A 23,653-nucleotide genomic window follows, 5' to 3' on the forward strand; every position below is an offset into this window, starting at 1 on the left:
ATGCTACAGGTAGGACATCAATGCTAAAGTAGTGGATAACCTCTTTAAAGGGAATCTGTCGCCACATTTGACCTATCTAAAATATTAATATGGGCATGTAGGGTATAGACTGCTGAAAAAAGTCCTACCTTTACGCCTCATATCAGATGCCTTGTTGTTGATAAAACATCTTTTATTACTTTATATAAATTAACTCTTCCATGCTATGCAAAGGACGTTTGGAGGCATTTGGAGTGTTGTTCAGAAGAGTGTTGCTCGGTGATTTGTCTGTGTGCATATCCCCATCCTCTCCTATTTGATTTTTCCTTCCTTTACTTCCCAGTGTTTGACTCTGTTATTTGTGAGTGCATATGATTGGTTTTTACATTTATCCCTGTACGTCTTCCCTTGTTAGTCTGATTTGTATATCTTTATACACTACAACATCCTATTTCCCTGGCCCTAGGTGGGGAAGGGGACCAATAAGGGCTGATTTAGGAGTTCAGAAAGGCACGTGGTCCAGGCATCTTCACCATCAGAAGTAATCCAAGGAGCAGGGATAGTTAGGACGCCACTAGCTTTAGGGATAGAGAATGAGCCCTTAGCCCCGTAATATACTGAAACAGTGACAGCTGTATGATTTCTCAGTCATTTGCAAAGTTTGACTTTTACATGACAATCCTGGCCAGATACAACAATATGTAAAGAGCATTAGTAGAGCATGGGTGGAATAGGGCATCGCTACACCCAACCATCAAATTAATGAAAAGTTATGCCATTTTGGTAGTGTAACCTACTCCTTAAGTGTACACCAATCCTTGACTGGAAGTATTAGCCACTTCATGAATTGGGTGCATCGTACTCCAGCAGACCCATTTATTAACTCTCCCGAAGTGTGCAATCTGATTGACATGGTCTGGGATTCAGACTATATAGTTCATTTTGTCATCTTTGATACTACATAAATGTACACATTTATACATGTATACATTAATGTACACATAGACCCACAGATTTAGAATTCCCTGGATGGTACCGGATATTGTAAGCCATTACAAATGTTGCATAAAATAAAAAAATGGCATTTTCTCATCAGCAATACAATGGATCTGTATGGATGTGTATGGCCACATACCCTGACCATGTCTCTGAACACTCAACATCTTATACTTCTGGGCACTCCAGGGATGTTGCAGTTCTGGAATATAATAGCGCTGGTGAATAATGCATTTAAGATGACTTTGTAAGAGGCTGTGACATAAAGGATGAGAATCCTCAGTGCTGTGTGGCATTTGTGAGTGAGGAGTGCCATCTACTGTCCAAACAGGACCCTGAGGAACTGACCGGAAGAGGGAGAATTTAAGGATAGACAAAACTGGATTGAGTACCGGGTTAGGTGACCTTGATGACACAGTTTCTTGCTAGAAAAGGTTAACGAGCCAAAAAGGGGTTAAGTAGATTTGGCACCAAGAGAAGAGACGTCAAGACACGTGTCAAGAAAGACACTGAGGCCGAGGTGACAAGCCGTGACAGGAAGTGTGAACCAGTGGACTTTGGTGCACCTGGAAGCAGAACCCAGGCGGCAACAGACAAGCTCTGGAACCCAGACAACGCCCACAGACCAGACCTGCGCAAGGCAAGCTCCAGAACCCAGACTAGGCCGGTCAAGTCCCGGAGCCCAGATGGCGTCAGTCAAGAGCCTAGGCCCAGCCCTCATTCCATAGAGTACAAGAGATATCCACCATCAGTCAAGTAAGGAAACTCTGCTTTGGGGTGGACGCCTGGCGTGAGTGAAATAGGCTGTTGCTACCAGCACTGACATATGGTACAGAGGCTGGCCTCGGTTAGTACAACAGACAGGGCGAGGGCCGGTTGAAGAGAAGGAACCCCAACAAACCTTGTTAAATTTTGTCAGGATGACTTGCGGCCTAGCGGAAAGAACCAGAAACCCCCCACTAGGGCCCGTGTTAGAGGAGGAGGCAGTAGAGTGACTCTCATACTACCAGGATCATTACCCCTGATAGAAGGTGTAAAGCTGCAGTAGCATCGTACGCAGTGAAGAAGCAGTGACCCACAAATTCAAACACAAAAGTCTCTTTTAATGTGTTTCTTCACAGCATTAAGTCCACTTCACATAAATGCATATAACTTCAGTGATCAATTTACACCAGTTCAAAGTAATGCATATCACATGGCTTTAGATTTGCGGTCCCTAAACAGGCCAGACTTCCCTTGTCCAGTTTCCCTGGGCAACCGCACGCCATCTCACAGTCTCTATACGTCTCTGTACACACAGCCTTATATGTTGCAGACACTACTCACGCCAGCCCTCCTCTGACTAGTTCTCGTGGGTGTCCTGCATTGCTGTATCACAGTCTCTTTACAGACTCTTTACTCACACAGTCGTACACAGTTCAGGATATCCTCCGGATAGCAGCCGAGCACCATATCCACCTGTTTGCAATCGTTGCACATGCTAGTCCTCATTCGGGTACAGGACATCCACCTCCGGGCACAGGACTATCCACATCTGACTCCTACGGGCACAGGATATCCACCTCCGGGCAACATGACTGTCCACATCCAAGACCAGTACCATGGACGACTTGCATCTCTGTGTACGCTGCGGGTGCCAGGCTATTCAGCTGCCCTGGGTGCTGGCTCTGCTGGCCTCCATGCACTCTGCAGACCAGCACACACCAGACTGACACTGATGTGCACCTCGCACACCTGGCCTCTCCTGGCCAGACACCTGACACCTCCATACCCCTTACTGCAGGGCTTTTAAACACACCCAAACCTGTGGCCTTCAGCCACCTGGAAAACCCAGACCGGAAATCCGTAACTCTCATGCACACCTATGGACTTCATCCGTCTGCCATCACATTCTGGGAGAACAAACAGCACCCCCTAGCTGTATTAGAGGCCACAGCCTCACAAAGGTTATAATAATACTAGATGGTGGCCCGATTCTAACGCATCGGGTATTCAAGAATATGTATGCAGTTTATTTATGAAGTTTTCAGAATAATGCAATTTATACACAGGATTCAGTTGATCGGGTGCGACCAATTAGCAAAGCGTGGTTCAAATTCCGTGACAATTCACGGCCGGACTGTGCCTGTCGCTGATTGTTCGCGGCTGGCCGGGCATGACCAATCAGTGAAGCCAGGGCAGGCTCCAGGTTTTTGAAGGCCCCGGGCAAAAGAGACTCAGTGGGCCCCCCTCTTTAACACATATCATGATTCATGATGCTCAGATACAGCAGAGAAATATACCACAGCCAAGTAGCATATAACACAGCCCATGTAACATATAACACAGCCCACATAACATATAGCACAGCCCACGCAGCATATAGCACAGCCACGAGGCATATGGCACAGGCCACATAGTATATAGAACAGGCCACGTAGTATATAATAGCCCACGTAGCATATAGCACAGCCCACGTAGCATATAACACAGCCCACGTAGCATATAACATAGCCCACGTAGCATATAGCACAGCCACGTAGCATATAACACAGCCACGTAGCATATAGCACAGCCACGTAGTATATAGCACAGCCACGTAGTATATAGCACAGCCCACGTAGTATATAGCACAGCCCACGTAGTATATAGCACAGCCCATGCAGCATATAGCACAGCCCACGCAGTGTATATCACAACCCACCCAGTGTAAATCACAGCCCACGTAGTATATAGCACAGCCCATGCAGTGTATTACAGCCCACGTAATATATAGCACAGCCCACGCAGTGTATAACACAGCCCATGTAGTATATAACACAGCCCACGTAGTATATAACACAGCCCACGTAGTATATAACACAGCCATGTAGTATATTGCACAGCTATGTAGTATATAGCACAGCCCAAGTAGTATATAACAGTCACGTAGTATATAGCACAACTCACGTAGTATATAGCACAGCTCACGCAGTATTTAGCACAGCCACGTAGTATATTGCCTAGCCACGTAATATATTGCACAGCAATGTAGTATATAGCAAAGCTCACGTAGTATATAGCACAGCTCACGCAGTATATAGCACAGCTCACGCAGTATATAACACAGCCACGTAGTATATAGCACAGCAATATAGTATATAGCACAGCTCACGCAGTATATAGCACAGCTCACGCAGTATATAACACAGCCCACGCAATATATTATACAGCCCATGTAGTATATAGCAATGTGGGCACCATATCCCTGTTAAAAAAAAGAATTAAAATAAAAAATAGTTATAGACTCACTTTCCGGCAGCTCCTGGATCCAGGCGAGGCGTTTAGCCATGCTCCTCGTGACGCTCCCGTCCCAATAATGCATTGCGGTCTCACGAGATGATGACGTAGCGGTCTCGCGAGACCACTATGTCATAATCTCGCGAGACCTCAATGCATGGCCCGGAGAGTCGCGAAGAGCGGGAAAGGCGCTGGAAGGTGAGTATATAATGATTTTTTATTTTTTTTATTATTTTTAACATTAGATATTTTTACTATTGATGTTGCATAGGCAGCATCAATAGTAAAAATTTGGTCACACAGGGTTAATAGCAGCGTTAACGGACTGCGTTACACCACGGCATAACGCGGTGTAACGCAGGCATTAACCCTGTGTGAGCGCTGACGAGGGGAGTATGGAGCGGGCACTAACAGAGAGTAGGAAGGGGCGAATTCGTGGCTGGACTGTGCCCGTCGCTGATTGGACCAATCAGCGACGCGGTATTTCCGTGACAGACAGACAGACAAACAGACGGAAGTACCCCTTAGACAATTATATATATAGATATAGCAAAAGGTTGTTGTAATGGTTAGAGTGAACCTGAGGATTGATTGTATAGCTATATTGTATATTTCACTTGTAATTACTCTGCTTTGTATTATTCACCATCACCAGTACTATAGTTACCACAATTTCCCACCACCCTAGAGAAATAAACCATTTGATCGGTTACTTGTGCATGTTGCATCTGGTCAGCTGCTTACAGCCAGATTCCTCTCAAATCTTAAATCTTTGCCAGTTAATCTGCACATTTTTCACTCAACTTGTTTTTTTAGGACACGGTATTTGCAACAAAACATTTGATGGTTGTGTGATTCAGACTTTTCAGAGTCTGTTAAATCTCTTGTTTAGCCCACTGTGCCTGAGAAAAACAAGCTGTCTAATAATTCTGCACACCTTGATAAAGAGTGTTGATATCCTTCTTCCACACCCTCCCTCATTGCACAAATACAGTTCTACTATGCTTTCTCATTCAGGTAATCAAATGTAAAGCAGCCGTGTGCTGGGGACCTAAACAGCCACTCAGCATTGAAGAGATTGAGGTTGCACCACCAAAGGCGCATGAAGTTCGCATAAAGGTAATATTAATTCTTAAATAATCACTGTAATTTTAGCGTGCTTTTTATAAATCAATAGTGCAAGCAAATATATGAAACATTGTAGTATATCTTAGAGAAATCTGATTCTTTCCCCACTTATTTTTTTTTTGTCCTCCCAACTATTCACTATTCACTCTGAAAAACAGCAAAAATCCAGTTTGAGCAAAACAAGATAAACTGCCCACTCATTGAAGTGTCAGAATACAGTTGTCTAATAAACTCTATTGAGAGGGAAGGAGGAGCAGTGTGAGAAGTAGAATAAGGGGGCAGACGGATGTCCATATTTCCACGGCCAGTATTAGACAAATTGGGGTCCTGGGCAAAATTCAAAGTGGGGCCCCCAATCCTAATTATTTTTACATTCTCAGAAAACCCCTGTAGTGTCAGTTCACACAAATCATTTTTGCTCTGGATTGATCTATAGTGTTGGCAGGAAATATTCTGCTTTTTTTGCAGCCTTTTCACTTGCATTTTTGTGTCGCATTCATTTGAATAGGGAAAAAATTGCTGCAGAAATGCTGAAAGACAACAGCAACAGATTTATAAAAAAGAGAGTCTTCTGGCTGGTGTCCGTGTCTGGCCCCTGTCTGTGTCTGGCCCCTGTCTGTGTCTGGCCCCTGTCCGTGTCTAGCCGGGGTCCGTGTCTGGTCCCTGTCTGTGTCTGGCTGGTGTCCGTGTCTGGCCCCTGTCCATGTCTGGCCCCAGTCTGTGTCTGGCCGGGGTCCGTGTCTGGTCCCTGTCTGTGTCTGGCTGGTGTCCGTGTCTGGCCCCTGTCCATGTCTGGCCCCAGTCTGTGTCTGGCCGGGGTCCGTGTCTGGTCCCTGTCTGTGTCTGGCTGGTGTCCGTGTCTGACCCCTGTCCATGTCTGGCCCCAGTCTGTGTCTGGCCGCGGTACATGTCTGGCCGAGGTCCGTGTCTGGTCCCTGTCTGTGTCTGGCTGGTGTTTCCGTGTCTGGCTGCTGCACTGGGACAGAGCGGAATAGTATAGTAGACTGCACTATTCCATCCAATAGTATATTTAGCCCTGTTCACACTGCGCTTCTGCCTGAATCCCCCTAAAATAGGATTCACATAAATCCCCGATGGGGCTGTAACAAGGTAGCCTGGGGCGGGGCAGCAGATCCTTTCCCTCCTGGCCCTTCCAGGGCACACACAGCACAGCAATAAAGACATAGAACATACAAGATTGCCTGGTGCAGGCATGTACTACGGAGAACAGAGAATGAACTTCAATCCAATATTGCAGCCAGCATGCAGCCAGCGGGTAAGGAAAGGGTGAATCAAACACCCAAAAACCCCGCCTCCATGGCTGAAGATTGTTCCCTCCAAATTCAGGTGACAGAGTCCCTTTAAAGAGGAACTCCCCACAATGAAAGGATATAGACACATTTACATACGATCACGCATAGCAAATACATCACATCACATGAATATGAAGCAGTTCAATGGAATTACAAGGCACATACATTAAGAACAATGCTAACACAATATATTAAGAACATGTTTATATCAAGTGCTTGGAGCCAAAAAGGAAGGAGAGAGGGAGTACTGAGGTCCTCCGCCACCTCCTTACAGAGCCACAGACTGCAATGACACAAGCAAGGTGCAAATGAATTTTTTTTTTCTGAAATTGACCGTCTAATTTATTTTCTTACGGTATGTGCACACGTTCAGGAATTGGATTGGCAGCATATGTCCACTGAGTCCAAAGCGCTGCTGGCTATTGAACGCAGGTGACTCCTCTGTGATCACTGAACCGTTGGGATTCACTGCGTCCAATACATTGCACAGGTGAGATTTATTGCACCTCAGCAAGAGAAATTGACATGCTGCGGTCTGGAAAGACGCGCCACATGCCCGTCTCTTCGGTGAGTCACGTGCATCTCTGCACACATAGTGGACATGGGATTTCTTGAATTTCCATCCACTATGCTGTAACATCTGGACGCTGCACAAGTATGCAGCATCCAACCCGCAGCGTTTACTGATCGTGTGCACCTACCCTCAGAGTCTGTTTGTGTGTTTTCGTCTATAAGTGTCCACGTTTCTGTGGCTGTTGGAACAGACAGACATGGTCAGAAAAAAACCCATCACATGTGGAATTCATTTGATCTCCATTCCTGTAATTGCAATATATACAGGATTCAGGCAGAACCCACCGGGTGCAGTAAAGAAAGACTGTGTGAACAGGCCCTAATATAAAACACGGGCATTAGACATAAACTGCTGATCTCTATTATAGCAACACTACAATTACAGAACTATATATGCAGCACATATACGCAGATACACACTATGGCTACGTTCACATTTGCGTTGTGCGATGTTGCGTCGGAGACGCAACGCACAACGCAAACAAAAACGCAACAATATGCACGCTAAAACGCAGCATTTTGTAACGCATGCGTCCTTTTTTGCCGAATTTTGGACGCAAAAAAAATGCAACTTGCTGCGTCCTCTGCGCCCTACGCTTGCGGCAAAAAAAATGCATGCGTCGCAAAACGCAGCACAACGCATGTCCATGCGCCCCCCATGTTCAATTAAATATAGGGGCGCATGACGCATGCGTCGCCGCGGTTGTGCCCGACGCAGCCTGGCAGAACACAAATGTGAACGTAGCCTATAATGTACACATATCATATGTACTTTATAAATATAGAAACATACACTATATACTGTATATACAGTATACAGACACATACAGTGTGTACAAACACATATACAAAGTATATAAACACAGAAACATTCAGTTTATATACAGTATGATCACATGCATATATAGTTTATACATATATTTACACAATATATTGCACACATGCAGTATACATATATAATATACACAGAAACACATACTATATACTGTATGTACATGCTTATATATAAATATACACACACAATGCACCATAGGTATACACAATCATACTATATACTATATATATGTACACACATACTATATACACATATACAGACACACACTGTATACTACACATGTACACACACAGATACACATGTACAGTTGCGCTCAAAAGTTTACATACCCCTGCAGAATTTTTGCATTCTTCGCCTTTTTTCAGAGAATATGAATGATAACACCAAAACTTTTTCTCCACTTATGGTTTGTGGTTGGGTGAAGCCATTTATTGTCAAACTGGGTTTTCTCATTTTAAATCATAATGACAACTCAAAACATCAAAATGACCCTGATCAAAAGTTTACATACCCCATTTCTTAGTACCATGTGTTGCCCCCTCTACCATCAATGACAGCTTGAAGCCTTTTGTGGTAGTTATGGATGAGGTTCTTTATTTTCTCAGATGTTAAAGCTGCCCACTCTTCTTGGCAAAAGCCTCTAGTTCCTGTAAATTACTGGGCTGTCTAGCATGAACTGCGCGCTTGAGATCTCCCCAGAGTGGCTCAATGATATTGAGGTCAGAAGACTGAGATAGCCACTCTAGAACCTTCACTTTGTTCTGCTGTAGACAATGACAGATCGACTTGGCTTTGTATTTTGGATCGTTGTCATGTTGGAAAGTCCAAGTATGTCCCATGCGCATCTTCCAGGCTGATAAGTGCAAATTTGCCTCCAGTATTTGCTGATAACGTGCTGCATTCATCAACTTTGACCAAGTTTCCATTGCCTTTGTAGCTCATACATCCCCAAAACATCAGCAATCCACCTCCATGCTTTACAGTTGGAATGGTGTTCCTTTCATCATAGGCCTCCTTGACCTCTGTCAAAATGTAATGTTTATGGTTGTGGCCAAAAAGTTCAATTTTGGTCTCATCACTCCAAATTACCTTGTTCCAGAAGTTTTGAGGCTTGTCTCTGTGCTGTTTTGTGTATTGTAGATGAGTCGCCTGCCAGAGCCGTGGGGTACCCAGTACCGGGTCCGGTGTTCACAGGGGGATGTCACGGTGGCGACCCGGTCCATGGCCCTGGGCGACCATGTAAAAGGGAAATTGAATAAAGTTTATGTTTGTGACATCACCTGTGGTATTCGGTCAGTAGGGACTGATGCTGCTTTAAGGGGTCCTCTGGAGTGATGTTATGGCAGCTAGATGGTATAACTTCCCACAGGTGAAGTATATCCAAAGGGCTCCCGCTGTGTAGATGGAAGATGGTGAATGGTGCAGTAAAGAAAGAGGACACAGGTTTGCAGTCTCTTTACCTGGTTTACTGAAGACTTCAGGCAGCCACAGACCAGGGTACCAGATCACAGGGACAGGCAGAGTCCGGCCGGCTTGGAAGCGAATCCAGAGTTCCCCTTTACCAGCTGGAGATAAAAGCGTTCCCCTAGCACGGTGGTGTTGTAGTCCCTTACTGCCTATGGCTTCTGATAAGATCCTCACAGTTCTTCTCTGTCCCTCATATAGGATAGGACACAAACCCATATGACAGGTGACTCGAGGATCTCTATCATGACCAGGGCTCTATGCATTACTGTGCCTCCTGGGTATTGAGGCGGACAGGTAACTTGCAGTTTAGCATTCCTGCCGGTCTCTGCTGTAAGTCAGAGTCCCTTACAACCTTGGTGTTCCGGCTACTGGTGATCTGCGCTTCAGAGAGAGGCAGCTCATTCGCAGCTGGTCTCCCCTGATATCACTCTCCTGTGCTTCGCTCTCCTGCACGCTCACTGAACGATGTTCTTTCCTTCTGTATGTCTCTTTCTCAAGGTGTTGTAGTACCTCAGACTACAGAGCCCCTTCAGACCTTCTGACACTCTATGTCGGTCTGCACTCTCCTCTGCCTCTCTGACAGGAACTAACTCACTTTCCCTCCAAACCACAATATATATAGGGGAGTCACCTAGGAATAGGATCGAAAACTCCCCCTTGTGGCCTGGAGTGTGAACATGTTGTGTGCATTGTGATTACCTGATAAAGAGAAATCCTTCATCACTTCCAAGAGTAACATCACTCTCCCCGTGAGGAAAGCAATGTCACTGTGATGACCAGGACAGTTTTCAGAGAGTCTTGTATTTCAGCTGATGTTAATTCTGGTTTTTCTTTGCATGCCGAACAATTTTCCTGGCAGTTGTGGACAACACTTTTGTTGGTCTCCCTGACCATGGTTTTGTTTTTACAGAGCCCCTGATTTTCCATTTGTTAATCACAGTTTGAACGCTGCTGACTGGCATTATCAATTCCTTGGATATCTTTTTGTATCCCTTTCCTGTTGTATACAGTTCAACTACCTTTTCTCGAAGATCTGTTGACAATTCTTTTGCTTTCCCCATGACTCACAATCCAGAAACATCAATAGCTGGATGAAGGATGCAAGTCTATCTGGATCCCAGAAACTCACTCGGCTTTTATGCACACACACTGATTACAAGCAAACAGGTTACAGGTTACCTTTAGTAGCCATTCAAACTCATTTGTGTCAACTTCTGTGCTTGATATCAGGCTAAAATCACCAGGGTATTCATACTTTTGATCAGGGTCATTTGGATGTTTTGGATAGTCATTATGATTTAAAATAGAAACACAGTAGTTTGACAATAAATGGCTTCAACCAACCACTAACCATGAGTGAAAAAAAGTTCTGGTGTTATCATTCATATTCTCTGAAAAAAGGCCAAGAATGCAAAAATTCTGCCGGAGTATATAAACGTTTGAGCACTAATGTATATGTATACTTGCCAGGTCCTGCTGCTTCACCTGGCAAGTATACATATACATTAGTGTTCAAACATTTACATACCCCGGCAGATGCCAGGACAGTGGTTTAGGAGCAGCCATGATGTGGAGGAGGGTACACAGACACAGACAGGGCTACAGGCATCTTCCTGCCCCGGCGTCTGCCCTCTGCTGTGCTGTGAGTCGGCCCTTCCACCTCACTCTCAACTTCTAACCTGACACTACAGGGAGAGGGAGAGAGAAGGTGGGTGGAGGGGGTTTGGGCGAGACGCTCAAGGACTATAGAGGATGGACAGCATTTTTCACTGTAAGTAATGCTGTACACCCTCTGGGCACTTAATAAAGGGGTTGCAGACACAGGCATCTGCCTTGTTTGCTTGCCCCAAACACCCACCCTGCATATTTCTCGTGCAGTGCGTGGATTGGCCTGACACCTCTCATAATCTGAGCTTGACAGCTGCATAGAAATACGTCAATCTGTCATGCTCAGGTCAAGGGAGGTTTCGGGCTAGTCCATGCACTGCGATGCAATCCTCGCACAAGAAAAACAGATGTCTCTCTGCACCTTAAGAGAGAGAGAGACAATCGAACACTCACACTGCAGCTGCTGTTTACTTGACCCCAGAGATAGATTCCCAGATTCATAGCTTAATACTGTAGTATGCCCTCCATGCTGCTGCTGCTACTTTTGAACACGTGCTATATAGAGACAAGAGAGCAGGAATCCCTGATGTCTGTGTGTTCAATGTATGGGAGACATCATAGTAGCTAATCTTCAGACAATAGGTTGGCAATAATTATAAATTGGAGATGGAATCTACACAACTTGGAAAAAAACAAGATACAACTCAGATAATGGCCAGAAATAATATTATTCCTCATGTACACAGACATGGCATCTTATTCTGAACCATCACCTAACATGCTATGCTCATTTTAATAACAATTATTTAGTTGTAGCTTATATTCTCAGTTTTTTAGCGATTAATTTGAAATATCACCCCAAAAACATGTAGTATGGTTACTGTTAAAGTGAACCTGACAACTGATACATGCTGCCCAATCCACAGGCGGCATGTATCAGACACTGACAGTATGATCTCAGCCAGGTATGTTTGATTCTGAAATGCCACGTTTCACAGAAAAATACATTTTAATAGTTGCATGGGACCAATACCTCTCTGTAGACTAGTCAGACAGGTGGGTCCTCAGCGGCTTCCCCCTGCCCGCTTCCCTGTAGTAACAGGTTTTGGATTATGTGCACATATAGACCTGTCAGTCACTGGCAGCGGGCAAGAAGAAGCCAGCTATCCAGCTACCTCACAGCATTTCAAAATACTTGGCTGTGTTCATACAGTCAGTGCCTGAATCATGCTACCCACGGATTGGGCAGTATGTATCAGGTGTCATGTTCCCCTTAAGTACCGTATATTATATATGATTAAGGTCACGTTCATACGTTCAGTATTTGGTCAGTATTTTACATCAGTATTTGTAAGCCAAAACCAGGAGTCGGTGATAATTGCAGAAGTGGTGACTTGTTTCTATTACACTTTTCCTCTGACTGTTCCTTTTCAGGTTTTGGCTTACAGATACTGATGTAAAATACTGACCAAATACTGAACGTGTGAATGTGGCCTTAAAAAGGTCGTAGATAGGAAGGAAATCCACAAACACTGCCACTTCTATAAATATGCTGATATAAGTGTTGCAATTCAGATTCATTAACCTTTTAATGACCTCTGACATATTTTTATAACAGATTTCATGACAGGTGAATAGAGAAGACTCATGAGCTAAACTTGCTGCATACTGGGCATTTTATCACCAGCACTTGCCTCTAACAGCAGCATCTGGAGCTAGTTGTGATCATTGCATTTAGACTTTCTACTTGCCAGTACGCTCATGCATAAACTCCCATCAGCCATCTGCTAACCCCCATTGCGATGCGATTGCAGGGAAATGATACATTACTATAGGGGCCTACGAAAGTTTCCCATTATATTGCGCTTGTAAAATTCAACAACTCTGAGGGTACAAAAAAAAGGAAAAAATTGTACAAAAGTGTACAAAACAAAAACAAAATATTAAAGTTCAAATCAACCCCCTTTCTTTCATTAAAAAAATGAAAAACTGGAAAAATAACCAGATGTGGTACCGTTAAGTCCGATATACTAAAATATAAAATTATTAAAACCATATACTAAACGCAGAAAATAAAAAAAAAGATTGCCATACTTCTCCCAAAAAATCAATAAAAAGCAATCAAAACGTAGCCTTAAGTTGTCTCAATAAAAACTACACCTCAATGCCCAAAAATCAAGCCCCTTAAGGCTTGTGCAGACAACCGTATTTTCTGTCTGAGTGCGATCCGATGTTTTGTTGGGGCTGTCAGTCAGTGTTGGGGCTGTCAGTCAGTGTCGGGGCTGTGGTTACAGCCGCCGTTCACCATGCATTGAGCAGTGACTGAAGCTGTGCCTGCCCACCCCTATGACTGAAAACCCAAGGCTGCCGAAAGGAATAAAGTTAATTTCTAAGCAGCAGATTTCTCAGAGCGGGCAGCTTCAAACCACTATGAACCTGCAGATTAATCTCATATCTGTAAGTTAATGGAGTTTTTTTTGCATAATAGGTTCCCTTTAACAAATGATTGTGCAGTTTAACAGAAGAACATTTATTAGCACATTTTTACTGTAACAATCGAAACCTTAGGAAACATTAAAGAGAGCCTGACACCTCAAGAAATGCTCTATTCCTGCTGATACAGTATATGTTTAATCTGTAGGAGCAGAGGCTACAGGGAGAAAATTAAGTTATATTCTCCCTGCAGCAGCTCACTTCCAGTCATCAGGATGGTACAGTGGGCTGTTACAGTCACTGCTCACTACATAGAAAGCACACTGCAATCACTTCCCAGGACATCAATTGACAGCCTGCTGCGCATGCGCAATGTGCACGAGAAGCTGTCAATATATGTGTCAGGGAGTGTGTACAGCTGTGCTCACTATATTGCGAGCAGTGACTGTAACAGCCCACTGCTCCATACTAATGACTGGAAGTGAACAGCTGCAGGTAGAATATAGCTTCATTTTCTCCCTTTAGCTACTGCTCCAGTAAGGCAGCCAGGCAGGATTTAACTGCAAATTACTCCTATATGTACAGATAAATAGCATTTCTGGAATTCACAGGTTCCCTTTAAAGGGATTGTCCAGGACTTACATATTGATAACCTTTCCCTAGGATAAGTCATTAATATCAGGTTGATAAGGGTCTGACACCGGAAAATCTCACTGATCAGCCATTTGCAGGTTACACCATGGCCGTCAGTAAGCGCTGTCCAGAGCCAGGACACTACAACTCTATACACTGTGTATTGGCCATTCATGAGCATGCAACTCAGCTGACATTAAATTGAATGTGCCCACAGAAATGGCCACTGTACAGGATACATAACTAGCATATCTTATCCAGCTCTGTACACTTTTTAGTTTCAGCTGCCGAGGGACCTGCATACAGCTGATTAATTGTGGTGCCAGGTATTGGACCCTAAACAATCTGATATTTATTGATCTATGCTAAGGATAGGGCATTAATATCGAAGCCCTTAATTTATAGTAACGTTCATGTACAGTTAACAGAAGACTTAAATCTCAAAACAACAACTTTTGTGGATAGATCATGAGTTTTCATGGAACTTTGCCAATCACCGAAGATATTATTAGTAAACAATTTACTGTCCTTATAAATGGTCTCATGACATAGCATTCTGGATAATGCAGCCACTCTTTCTACTGGGAATCTAGCCAAGGGATAAAAACTTGTTATGATATTTTAGCTGGGCTTAGCAGTTTCTGAATTCCTAAGCGTTCAGTGCAAAACCTTCTGTATTCCTACAGATTGTGGCAACTGGAGTTTGTCGTTCAGATGATCATGTTTTAAGTGGTGCTTTGAAGGTAAAATTCCCTATTATACTGGGCCATGAAGCTGCGGGGATTGTAGAGAGCGTTGGAGAAGGAGTAACAGATCTGAAACCTGGTAAGGCTTGTAATTTAAAGAATTGTCAGCATAACAAAAGAAAAAAGTGTAAGTTCATGTTGACCTTTTATTTCAATGGTCATGGGTGGTTATAAAAACAATCTAAAAAGCTATATGCACCAGCTCTAACCCCCGCTTCCACAAAGACGGGAAGTGATGACGTCCTGTCTTTCGTTGACTGCTAAGACCTGTGATTAGCTGTAGTGATCTCTGGTCTGAAATTGGATAACATCAAATGTGCCTTGGACACCAGTCTATTACCGTTAGTGGTGCATCCAATCGCAGACTTCAATCAGGTGACCGAGGAACAAAGCATCATCACTTTCTGTCCCAGTGGAAATCAACAAAGAGGCTTGCACTGGAGCAATGGGGTGTATAGCCAGTGAGTATAGCTTGTTTATTACTTTATGATCATCCCTGACTTTTGAAGTTTTTTCAGTGAAGTCAGACAACCCGTTTAGTAATAAATTCATACATAAATGCTCTTTCATACAGGAGACAAAGTCATCCCATTGTTTATGCCTCAGTGTGGAAAATGCAGATGCTGTGTGAATCCAGACAGTAATTTTTGCTCCAAAAATGAGTAAGTATTTAGGTAATTTAAAAAAGTGGCAACATAGCTAACCCCAAGGGTTGTAGACATTGAGGGAGCAAAGGTAAGAGATGTACCTTGTCCCTGATTGAGGAAATCCTTGAGCTCTTTACTTAAAAAAAAATCCAAAATTATAAATGGCCCATTGTAGGTGAGAGGGGTAGGGTCGAGGTTGCAGACTTTTATTTGACTTTCTAGGACCTTCTAATTAATTCCCAATATTTTGCAGCTAATAATTAATTGAGAACTTTAACTAAGTCATATTTGTGCATGCGTTACATAAAATAGGACAGAGTTCAATTTATAATCAGAGGTTGCATTTTTGTGAGGGGTCAAGGTTTTAATGATTTCCAGGTCCCAAAGTGTTTAATTCTCTAGAAGCTTCAACACCAAATTCAGTTGAAATAAACATTGATAATATAATTCTATAATATAGTACGTGATATATGAGGTAATAGTTTTCTAGTCAGATGCCAATTTCTTTCTATGTCTTAAACAGTCTTGGGAAATATAATGGAGTGCTACAGGACAACACTACAAGATTTACCTGCAAAGGGAAAGAAGTCTACAACTTCATCACTACCAGCACCTTTACTGAGTACACAGTGGTAGATGACATTGCTGTTGCTAAAATACACCCGGATGCACCGTTGGAGAAGGTCTGCCTCATTGGCTGTGGCTTCTCCACTGGATACGGCTCTGCAGTGAATACTGCCAAAGTGAGTTCTATCTGTAACTTAGTTCTTTAAGTTAAAGAAGCGCAAATTTATTTTTCTTCAAATAAATTACACTCACTGTGAATACTGATGTGGTGCAAAAAGTTCTCCTGTTTCTTTTATCCTCTTTTATCCTTTCTTTCTTGCCGTTTTCTATTGCATCACATGACCCTTACACTGACCTACCAATGTCTACTAAAGTCAGTGTGTTCCTTGAACATCAGTCTCTTCTTCAGTTTATGGCTTTTTTTGAATTTCAGTATGTGTTCTCCCTTCCCTGCTCATCTTTACCTCTTATGATGAGAAGTGCTGTGTGGAAGGGTTGTCGAAGCGCTGCTGACCTCTAAACCCAATGTGGGCCTAAAGAAGAGGTCATTCTGGTGTTTCAAGTTGTGCATCAGGTGGCATTATGATGCTACTGTAGGATCCTCCATTTAAATGTGAGAATCAGATAGTCATCCGAGATGGTGGCCAGAGACAAGTAAAAAAAAAGAGCAATTTAGACAATATTGAGGAACACTCATAGACAGAGTAACAAAAAAACACCATAAATAATCTAATGTACGAATAAAGAAATTGACATGCTGACATATAACAAAATAAAATCCATTTAAGCACAAAAAAACAGAGACCCATCACAATACAACTGAACAAGCCATAGAAATCCAGGTCGAAACCTATATGTAATACATGGTACAATAGCTAGAGCATTAAACCCTTCACGACATTAGATGCCCATTCACCGCCGGGTGTTCAGCTACCATCATAGCTGACACCTGCCTCTCACTGACAGGAGCGTTGCCTGCACGGCCCCCGGCAGTCTAACTCCTTAAATGCTGTGATTGATATCGATTGCAGCATTTAGAAGGTGGGGAGGGGGAGACGGCCTCCAATCGGCGCACCCGCAATGTCACTGCAATGGCCTGATCGTTGCCATGGTGACCCGAGGAAGTCATAACAACATCCGTGTCACTAGGCTATGGCAAGCCCCTTAAACCCTGCATTGAGCATGGCCTAAGGAACTTGTGTCAGTGCAGCACAATTATAAAGCATTGCAATTCCTGTGCATTGCAATGCTTTATAACAGCGATCAGAGTGGTAAAAGTGAAAGTCCCATAGAGGGTTTGCAAGTAAAAAAAAAATATAAATATATATATACACACACACTCTGTATTGTACCCATAAATAAGTATTTATAAGTATTTTTACATAAAAAGTACACATATTTGGTATTGCCATGTCCAGAACAACCTGACCTGTAAAACTGTCACACTATTTAACTAGTTAACTAGTGAACACCGTAAAAACAAACAAAACAAAGAAAACAAAAAAAAGATACAATAAACTATGTTTTTTCATCATGCTGGTGAACAAACAGTAGAATAAAAAGACGAATGTAAATAAAAGGGGTATTGATGAAAACGCTGTCTTGTCCAACAAAAAAAAACAAGCAACCAAACAGCTCCATCACTGGAAAAATAAAAGAGCTACTAAAAAATAAATAAACCCAATTCTTGACCAACTGTTAATTTGTTCCTTCTGCCTCACAAAAATTGCAGTAACGCTCGGGTCACATTTCATTTATCCTGCGCACAGTGCAGAGGGCTTAAATCGGGGTTTTCATGTAAATCTCTGAAATACGTGATTCAAAAGGAACCCCTGAAGGAAAATTCCCTATAATAAGGCAGATGGAGTCACCGTGGACACTGCCTGGCACATGATTCGGCAGTGTCCGCCTTTGTAGGCATGCATAAAAGTGAGGTCGCCACAGTTTTGGGCACTTCTGTGAAGAAGGACACTGCTGAAGAGAGGTCAGATGGGGTCCAGAGAAAATTTGCTGAGTCATTTTATTGAATGGAGCCCTCATGGGTTTCATCTAAATCATTTAGATGGAATCCCCGATGTAAATGCTCAGCGTGTCGGATAAATGTGATCCCAAATCTTATGTAAAATGTTTCCAATAAAAGCTTCAACTCAATCCACAAAAGAGCAAGTTCCCACTCAGATCTGTCATCTTCCACATTGCCGGAATCGCAAAGTCTCTGGAAAAACATTATGGCTCCTCACCCAAACCCCCCCCCCCCCCCCCTCCAAAAGAAATGTTGCTAATTTTGCACTCCAAAATCCAAATGCCCCCTTCATACTTAGCCCCAATTTGTAGCGATGACAGCCCACCTAATTTACAATTGCATGTCTCGAAGAATGAGCTGGCCACTCCAACATACTTGGCACTACAACTTACTGGGCACTACAATAGCAGATTTGCAATTTTTACTCAGCAACATCCGCTGCTGCTTGCTTCTGTTAAACTCTCATGAAGTCACATCATCACTACACCTGTAGATAAAATCCCAAAGGGGTATAATTTCCAAAATGGGGTCACTTGGGGGGGTTGCTCTTCTAGCACTTAGGGTCTCTGTATATGGACTCCGCAAACTATTCTAGGAAACTCTGTGCTCCAGGAGTCAAATAGCTCTCTGTCCCACCCGAGTCTCACCGTGTGGCTAAACAATCCTGTATAGTTAAATATGGGGTATTTCTATGTTCAGCAAAAATTGTGTGACAAATTTTGGTGCCATTTTTACCCATTAGTCATATAAAAATGTAAAATCTCAAGCTAAACCAAAATTATTGTGGTAAAAATGTAATGTAATTATTTTTCTTCACTGCCCAATAGTATAAAATTCTGTGACACACCTGTGGTGTCAATATGATCACTGCACGCCTAGATGAATTCAATCTGGTCTTTTATGGGCGGTTCTGCTGTTTTGGCAAATCAGGGACTCTCAGTGGGTCATGGCACATGCAAACCATAACAGTAAAATTTGCACTATATGGTGCTCCTTCCCTTCAGAGCTTTGCACTGTGCCTGAAAAGTAGTTCCCGATTACATTTAGGGTTTTGGTGGATTCAGGAGAAGTTGCACAACAAACCGAGAGGTCCACTTTTTCCTATTAGCCTTTAGAAAAATTGAAAACTTGGGGCTACAACATTTTAGTGGTAAAAATGTAATAATTCTTTCTTCACTGTCCAATGGTATAAAATTCTGTGAGGCATTTGTGGTGTCAACATGCTCACTGCACCCCAAGATGTATTAATTGAGGGGTGTAATTTGTAAAATGGGGCTCTTATGGGGGGTTCTGCTCTTCTGGCACCACCGGGGCTCTGTCAATGTGACATGGCACCCTCAAAGCATTCCTGCAAAATCTGAACTCCAATATGGCACTTCTTACCTTCTGACCTTTGCACTGTGCCTCGAAAGTAGTTTTCAACCACATACAGGGTATCAGTGCAGTCAGGGGAAAAACACAACCAATTTTGGGGTTCATTGTCTCCTGCTATCCTTGTGAAAATAAAAAAATGGGGCCAGAACAACATTTTTGAGGGAAAAATATATTTTTTTCATTTTCACAGTTTAACCTTGTAAAATTCTGTGAAGAACCTGTGGGTTTAAGGTGCTCACCACATGTCTAGACAAATTCCTTGAGTGGTCTAGTTTACAAAATGGGGAATTTTCTGTTTTCTGTCACATCACAGGCTTTACAAACTTGACATGGCCTCCACTCTAAATTCCATACATTTTTGCATTCAAAAAGTCAAACAGTGCTCATTCCCTTCTGAGCACTGCCATGTGTCCAAATAGCAATTTTTCCCCACATGTAAGGTATTGGCGTACTTGGACAATTTTTCGATATTTCTGATATTTTCACAAATAAATGCAAGTCTGATCAAAACATTTTTATCACTATCATGAAGTACAATATGCCAGGAAATAATACTCTTAAAATCACTGAGATCTGTTGAAGCGTTATAGAGTTATTACCACATAAGCGACACTGGTTGGAATTGTAAAGTTTGTCCATGTCGTGAAGGTGAAAACAGGCTCGGGGGTGAAGGGGTTAATCAATGCACACATGTGGATCTAAACAAATAAAGCCGGCAGCAAAAAATTGTATCAATAAACAATGAGATGAGTGGCATGTCCTAACTCTCAATGCACCTGTGCCAAGTTGACTGGTGAGCTTATTTTACTTATTACAGGTTAAACCTGGCTCTACCTGTGCAGTATTCGGTTTGGGAGGAGTCGGCTTGTCGGTGGTTATTGGATGTAAAGTGGCCGGAGCGTCTAAAATTATCGCAATTGATTTAAATAGTGAGAAATTTGCAAAAGCCTTAGAATGTGGAGCCACTGAATGTATAAACCCCAAAGATTATGACCGCCCTATCCATGAAGTGTTGGCAGAGAAGAATGATGATGGAGTTGATTATGCCTTTGAGGTCATTGGAAACACTGGAGTCATGGTACGTTAATATTTTCATGACAACTCTATGAGATGTTAAATGCATGCCAACCTTCTTTGAAAATGTGGATCTCAGACCAACACTGTAGTTATAGAAGCCATATTTCTTTTATTTCTTATATTTGTTTTCTATGTTTTCCATTAGAAATCTGCTCTTTTATCCAGTCACTTTGGCTGTGGAAAAACTGTGATTGTAGGTTTAGCTCCTTCAACTGCTACCTTGACATTTGATCCAATGTGTCTTCTAACTGGGCGAGTTCTGACCGGAGCTTTTTTTGGAGGTAATGCGTAATATATAGAATAAATCTATTCTCTGAGATCATGTACTATGACCTATTTTTAAGGACTGTGTCATTTTTAGCTTTATTATATGGCAGATCTCTTATAAGGGGTCAGAGGTTTCCATTAGTGAAGGACTTTTTTTTATTGAATAACAGATCCACAGTCTTTGACCACAGCAACTGTACAGACAAACGTACAGTATGTCACTAATGGTTCATGTTTCTGATTCTTTTTTTCTTCACTAAACCTTAGAAAACGTAATATAACGTTTTATCTACGCGCAACTAGTGAACGTAAAGCAGCAAGCTTGATTGCTTAAGTAATAATTTTGCCCCTTCCTCCTGTCAGCATTATTACCTGTTCCTTGTCTACTGTAGATGCTGCTGATGCAATTTACTGTGGCATCTAAGAAGTTCAACAGTTAGGACCGCAGGTCTCTCTGATGCCAACTATTACAGTTTAGGAGCATGGCGAATTGTTATGTGATTCTGTATCTGCCTGATCACCAGAATGTAGAAAAAAAGTGTAGCGCCTTAACAAAAGACATCCCATATGTGTATGTAGATCATTTTGTGCCATCTAAAACTTTGTATATATGGTCAACTGGACTGAAAAACATCAATATTTAATCATCATAATGTTTTTTCTTCATTATAGCTTAAGTCAAATTAAAAGGGAAATGTAAATACTAGTATTCTTTTACTCAATAATAATATTTTTTGCTTGTTTCGACAGGTTGGAAGAGTAAAGACGATGTACCAAAAATGGTGGAAGATTACATAAATAAGAAATTTGAGTTTGAAGGGCTGATAACACACAAATTACCATTTGAGAAGATCAATGAAGGATTCGAACTTCTGCGCAAAGGGGACAGGTATACTTTATGTTTTGAAAAATATATATATACAAATTGATCAAGCATAATTCCAGTAGTAGAAATATTTCTTTATGGCTGTATTTCTATTCCTATATCACACAGTGGTGCTTGCAAGGTGAAAAATTGAATATTACGGTAGTAATTTTCATTTCAATATTTTTAACCGATGTATGTTCTCTCTAGTATCCGTACTGTGCTGACTTTTTGAAGAGCCTAACCCTGGTCATCATCTAATGAAGAAATTCCTAATTTTGTCAGCTTGGAAGAGGCAACATTCACTAATCGCAAGAATCGTCCATATCCCTGTATTATATGATTGAGTTGTAACGTTACAGAATATGCTTGGTGTATACTGTACCTTAATTATATCTTATGTAGATATATTGTAGGAATCCTGCTTACATAGCAACTACATATAATATCTGTCTAGATTTGCTTTTTTTTCTTAAATCTTGAATTGACAATTTTACTTTCCCTCTGTGGTCAGGATGGCGTGCACAATAAAATATTTTTCCATCTGCAGGGAGCAGTCTAACAGTAAGTAACACCAGCACCTATGCATTGAAGAAAGTGAAACAGATGATTTCCATATGCTAATGAAGATCTACCTACACCGTTTATTGATAATTGATAGTGATAATGGCCTCTTTATTTTTATTAACAGATTTGTTTGTGACCTGGTTTTATGGCATTTAGTAATATATAAGTATTACCTATTCTCGTCCTGCTGTTAGCACTGCCTTCCTCACAGAGTACACAGCTCTTCTGTTCTCAAAATGGCTGCCGATGGAGAAGCATGTGACCTGTCCAACAACCTCCTCCAATTCAAAAACAGCTTTCTCTGCAGTGTCTCTACTTGAAGGAGGCAGAGGGCAGGTTTTGGTCGCCCGTCTCTCCCTCAGCACCCATTTTTAAAAGAGGAGAGAGAACAATGCAGTCTGTGAGGAATGTATGAGAGGGCAGGAGGAGAACCTGTAATGCTTATATATCAGCAAGTGTCATAAACTCATCTATTAGTAAAAATAAAGTAGCCAATCCCTTTATGTCTCATTCCCAATGAATTATTATAATGTTAAGCTCTCACTTTTCAAGATCCCTCTTTAAACATAGACAAAATATCTTTAATATGTCACCATTGCTAGGCATATTCCCATAGTTAATCTGAATATTGTATGTATTTTATTTGTCATTTGGCTTTATGTAGATCATTTTTGTGAAGTAAGACTTTAGTAAAAACTGATAGCCGGGGCTATGCCTAGTGCAAGGTCCACCACATGGAGATTCAAAGAACATTAAAGTGGGAATCTCTGTTTGTACAGTCCCTGTAATACACTTGACACAGTGAATCCGTTCTACATGGAATGTTTCTTTCATTCATTAAACTCTGTTGTCATTCTGTTTTATGCCACATTGTAAAAAGAGAACAGTGTAACTATTGTACTGTGATAAATGTTACCTATACCCAATAAAGAAATCATTGTTGATCTTTTATGTCTTTCCTGGTTTCATCATGGCATCATGGAAAAAGCAAGCCTTGCACTGGATATATATATATATATATATATATATATATATATATATATATATATATATATATATTAGTTTTGGTGTTTGCTTGAATTAAAAACAAACACCTAATATTACCTAATCAATTCCTTAACGGGTCAGCCACACCAATCCTGCAGAATTAACTTCTTGTCCTTTACTGAGGCAAATTAACTTGCTGCAAGGGTCACAAGAGTCATGGACTTGACATCATCACTTCAGGAAAAGCAGGGACCATGGGAGTAGAGAATTTAATTGGCTAACCCTAAGACCTTTCTATCAGGGGTTGCTG

At 41.9% G+C, this 23,653-nt stretch overlaps 1 protein-coding gene across 2 annotated transcripts in view; it reads left to right on the top strand.

Annotated features, from left to right (window-relative positions):
* LOC138655844 (alcohol dehydrogenase 1-like) overlaps positions 1-23,305 on the top strand; it is a 62,506-nt gene extending 39,201 nt beyond the window's left edge. For both annotated transcript variants that reach the window (XM_069743625.1, XM_069743626.1), the window contains exons 2-9: positions 5,251-5,352; positions 14,910-15,048; positions 15,544-15,631; positions 16,140-16,359; positions 20,398-20,658; positions 20,803-20,938; positions 21,675-21,813; positions 22,000-23,305. In XM_069743625.1, the coding sequence (XP_069599726.1) occupies positions 5,251-5,352; positions 14,910-15,048; positions 15,544-15,631; positions 16,140-16,359; positions 20,398-20,658; positions 20,803-20,938; positions 21,675-21,813; positions 22,000-22,024 (1,110 nt within the window). In that variant the 3' untranslated portion in view covers positions 22,025-23,305. The remainder of the gene's footprint in view (positions 1-5,250; positions 5,353-14,909; positions 15,049-15,543; positions 15,632-16,139; positions 16,360-20,397; positions 20,659-20,802; positions 20,939-21,674; positions 21,814-21,999) is intronic.
* The last annotated feature ends 348 nt before the right edge of the window (positions 23,306-23,653 follow it).

This window comes from Ranitomeya imitator, chromosome 1 (genome assembly GCF_032444005.1).
Source record: "Ranitomeya imitator isolate aRanImi1 chromosome 1, aRanImi1.pri, whole genome shotgun sequence".
NCBI classification, from domain to species: domain Eukaryota; kingdom Metazoa; phylum Chordata; class Amphibia; order Anura; family Dendrobatidae; genus Ranitomeya; species Ranitomeya imitator.